Genomic DNA, 5,000 nt, shown 5'->3' with positions numbered 1-5,000 from the left:
ATCGCAGTGACGAACCGAGCCTGGCTAATTGGGTCAGGATGCTCAACCTTTCACTGTAGCACTTGGTTCGCGTAGTGAGTGACATCCAGCTAGTCTCATTACGCAAACGAACGAGGCTTCAGGGGCTACAAGCGTATTTCATGATGTTTATGTTGTCGAAGAATTTATATCCCTCTCCAGGGTAAAAATCGAAACTCTGTTGTACGGTTTTTAAGAGTCAATTTCCAGGTGTACGTGAGTCTTGGAAATTGATAATGAGACAGTATGATTTTTTTGTGTGGAAATTAGTAGCCAAATTGAATTGAATTGAACGGCTGATAGATTCCTGATTTCAAGTGAAATGATAGTCACAGGCAGTATCTCATTATGGACAATGTATTAGAAAGGGTTAGTGATGCTTTCTTATGATTCTTCGAGTTGCAGTGACTGATAGATTTCAATTATTCAAATAATAACGAAGCGGTGACGTGAATTCAGTCGATCCTTTAATTTTATACCAAAGTACTATTGACTTCAACCATTGCGAAATAAAAACATGGATGCTTGATGATCAGCGTCAATCAAATGATGCAAGAACTTTCTATTTGAAAATTGATTAAATTCATATCGAGGTGCCTTTTTGTTTCAGACCTAAGAACGCTATATATTGGATATCTACTGTCTATTTTTACTTATCCAGAGCCCCACACCCCATCCCCTTCCCCCCAACCAGTGCACACATATAAACAGTTATCTACAAACTTGCCATATCTATCCTGGCAGTGGACTTCACAGTTATGGATGCTGCTTTTCTAATAGCAATTATTCAAAGAAATCTTGATCTGCTTGTACTGTCCCTTTCCCCTCTAATCTCCCTCTCTCTTTTCTCTTAATCCGAACCAGTGATACAGTGAGCTTGCTTAGCTCCGTGTGGGGCGATCCTGGTTGCGGCTCCCTCGAGATCTCTGCTCCTGTTTACTAAACTACTTTTTATGATTGCTCCTACTTCCTCTGTCAATCTCTCTCCCTTCTTTCCTCTCTCTCTCTCTCTCTCTCTCTCTCTCTCTCTCTCTCTCTCTCTCTCTCTCTCTCTCTCTCTCTCTCTCTCTCTCTCTCACACACACACACACACACACGTTCTCTCTCTCTCTCTCTCTTTCTCTCTATCTCTCTCTCTCTTATACACACACACGCTCTCTCTCTCTCTCTCTCTCTCTCTCTCTCTCTCTCTCTCTCTCTCTCTCTCTCTCTCTCTCTCTCTCTCTCTCTCTCTCTCTCTCTCTCTCTCTCTCTCTCTCTCTCTCTAGCCTACGCTTACTGTGACCTTAATGTTTTAACTCCGTTCAAAATAATCAGAAAATTATTTCACCAAAACCGACCACTAATGTCTGATTTAAAGTTAGCATGACCATCATCATTCTTACTAAGCAAACCTTCTATCCTTTTCTTATAGATATGTGGACCTATAGATTTTTTTTTCTATACAAATTACACAAGAATGAATAACACTGAAATAACCTAAATTCTTCTCCATTATTTTATTCATAATCTTCATCATTTACCATTGTGGGTGTCGTATGATACCACCAAGTGTTACTGTGATATATTTATAGTCTTGTAAAAGTGTCAGTAGCATTAGACATTTATTTATATTGTTTGCATGTCAGTATGTACTTAATGATGTTACCATTGTTGTTGATGTTGTTGTTGTTGTTGTGTTCCTTTCATGTGATGCGGCATACCCTGTGTAGTACAAGAGTGTATTCTTTTATAAATATTGTATGCCGTATATCATTCGTGGAATGTTGGAACCAGAGGATTTTTTGTTGTTCCACGCCAGGGATGAGACCCTTTCTTTATTTTTTGCTCCAGCTCGTTATTCAAGAACCTACATATTACTTAACGGTGTGTTCACTTCAAGCCCTCGATTGCGCATCTGTGGACTGTAGTAGAATGAATTGACAACCCTTAATAACAACCATCATCTTCAACATAACCATGATCCTCTCCACCATCATCCCCATATAATCTTCATCACTCATTATCACAATATTCCTATAACTATAGTCACCGGCTTAAAGTCAGGCGAAATTAGCCACGCCCCCTATTTATATCCACGACCAATCACAATCACGTCTCTCACTCGAAACAAGACAGGCGAGTGAATGCAAACGACCTGATTGGATAGACGAGAAGGTGCACTGAAGAGGGGGCGGAGCATATTTCGCCTAACATCATGCCGGTAACCATACCACTCCAATTCGACGCCCCAACGCCCGCCCACCCAAGACTCACATCGACGTCAAGCGTGGGCGGGTCGAAGATCTGAATGGGATCGGCGGAAGTGGCTGTGTAGCGGTAGAATTCGTGCGCGTCTTGATACCACTTGATCGAGTACATCTGGTCGCTCTCCGTCTCCCACTTGCACTCGAGGTCGCCCTCCTCGCCCACCACCATTACCTTCGGGACCTTGACGCCGATGATGCGGATGCCGCCCCCACCTGCGGGAGAAGGAAGGACAGGGCGGGTGAGGGCGCGGTCAGAATGGGACGAGGGAGGCTGCGGAAAGCGCCCTCATTGGCTGTGGTATAGCGTTTGTTTGTTTAGAGTGGAATGTAAAGTAACAATGTTTATAGCAACGGTAATAAGCATACTTGTTGTGAAAGCCATTGTAATGTAAGCGAAGGAGAGGATAAGGAAAGAAATAATTACAGTCATAACAATAACAATAAGGAGAAAAGGAAGAAGAAAGATGATAATGATAATAATAATAATAATGATAATCATGATAACAATCACAATAACAACAATTGCGATAGCCATAATGATGATAATGACGATGATAATGATAATAATAATAATGAAAAAGATGTTTATAATAATGCTAAGGACGATGATAATCATCATCATAATGATGACAATGATGATTATTATTACACAACTACCACTACTAATAATCATTAGAAGGATAATGAGGATGGTATGAATGATGATGATAACGAGGATGAAGATGATGACAATAGTAGTAGTAGTAGTGATGATGATAATAATGATAAGGATAATAATGATGATATCAATAATAATAATAATACAAGTGACTTTTCCTCGTAAACTAATACCAACAGCAAAATCTTTTCTCTTCTTCGGCAAACGACATTTAATATCTATTAAATCTGATCCCAAGCAAAGGAAAACACAGAACTAAATAACTAGCAATAATATGAACGAACGGTTTAATCAAGAAGAGCATCTCTGGAAAGAAAGAGGTGAAAGAAGAGAGCATCAAGCATCAATTGTGGACAAGCAAGAGAAGAATGCGACGCGAGATTATTACATACGAAAATAAATCTTTCATGAAGTGATGCTGCGGGAATATTGATAGTGTTACGGATTTTTAGTTTGTGGGGAAAAATAGTCCACGGAAGATGGTAGTTTGAGTCATGGTGGAATGAAGAGTAAAAGAGAGAGAGTAAGATATTTAGGGAAATAGAGATGAAGAAAGTCGAATACTGAGATCTGGGGGGGGGGATAGATGAAAAAGAGGTTTTCGATATAGAGGACTTAATAACAAGGACTAGGAGTGAAAGAGAGAGGAGGGAGATATGAACTGGATTTTGACTGAAAAGCTATGTCCAGGATGAATTAAGTGCACCATAAAAAATACTCGGAGATGATTAAGAATTAGTTCAGTCTGGCTAAGCTCCTGTTGACATAGGAAGACGGTTAGTCAAACGGGAATTTTCCGTGACCTGAAGGGCTGTACCAAAAGACCTGGCTTTGTGTGACTAACCTCTCTTGACGGTAAGAAACTTTCAGCACTATTAATGATATCAAAGACAAAAAGGGTTAAGTATGATGAAACATATTCTTTGGCTAACAAGCTCTGGCTGAAAGGGAAATAGCGTTTACACACTTAGGTAAAATATGAGTAAGGCTATAAGAATCAGACACTATATGGGAGGGGATATAAGTGCAGATACAGATAGCGAGACACAAGTGAGGCAAGGAAGATAATACTGATAGAGCGAAAGAGAAGGTAAGTGAATGAGACAGAAAGAGGAATACGTGTAACGAAACGGGAAGAAAGTAACATAAGCTTTAAACTGATACAGAATTGATGTGGCTTTTAGGTGATTAATACCTGGCGAATGTAAAGGGAGATCCGAGGATATAACGACTATAAAAGGAGGTTATAGGAAATTGAATTGGAAGACGGTATATAAGTGACAATAGGATTTAGTTTTGCATTTATCATGTAAATGCAGTGATTATGAAAACTAGGTATTCTAATTGCCTTATTGTTTGGTTATAATTAATTCAACGATAGCCGAATATCGTGAAAAAAAAATAATGAAAACAAAACAAAACAATGAAACCTACAAAAGAAAGTCAAGTTTCATAAACAACGATTAGGGAGCATATCGACCATTGGCTGCGAGGGGCCGAGGAGGTCACGTGATCACGGACTCAATTCGAGGGTCATCGCAGTCGCCAACGTGCTGGGCGGCCGTCGGAAGCGGATCACTGCCTCGGCGCCATCAGTGGGACGCCCTTGGCCCGTGCTCTCTCTGCCCCGTGAGAGATTTTGACTCGGCGTCCCATTTCTCTTCGGGGATGAGGTCGGGGGCTTGAACGGGTTATATTGTGTATGTATGTCGATATACATATATACACAACGCACGCAGATATATATGCACACATCTCTCTCTCTCTCTCTCTCTCTCTCTCTCTCTCTCTCTCTCTCTCTCTCTCTCTCTATATATATATATATATATATATATATATATATACAAACATATATATATACATATATATATATATATATATACATATATACATACATATATATATATATATATATATATATATATATATATATATATATATATGTGTGTGTGTTGTGTGTGGTGTGTTGTGTGTGTGTGTGGTGTGTGTGTGTGTGTGTGTGTGTGTTGTTATATATGTATATATATATATATATAATATATATATATATATATATATATATAGATATATATATA

At 39.1% G+C, this 5,000-nt stretch overlaps 1 protein-coding gene across 1 annotated transcript in view; it reads right to left on the bottom strand.

Annotated features, from left to right (window-relative positions):
* LOC147471921 (uncharacterized) overlaps positions 1-5,000 on the bottom strand; it is a 218,865-nt gene that overhangs the window by 34,523 nt on the left and 179,342 nt on the right. Inside the window, exon 2 of the mRNA XM_086535557.1 lies at positions 2,275-2,480. Within this exon, the coding sequence (XP_086391683.1) occupies positions 2,275-2,480 (206 nt within the window). The remainder of the gene's footprint in view (positions 1-2,274; positions 2,481-5,000) is intronic.

Source organism: Penaeus japonicus, unplaced genomic scaffold (assembly GCF_977035675.1).
Source record: "Penaeus japonicus unplaced genomic scaffold, GWHDUDI00000001_assembly GWHDUDI00000004, whole genome shotgun sequence".
In the NCBI taxonomy this organism is placed as follows: domain Eukaryota; kingdom Metazoa; phylum Arthropoda; class Malacostraca; order Decapoda; family Penaeidae; genus Penaeus; species Penaeus japonicus.
This window is presented reverse-complemented; position numbering and strand designations above follow the sequence as displayed.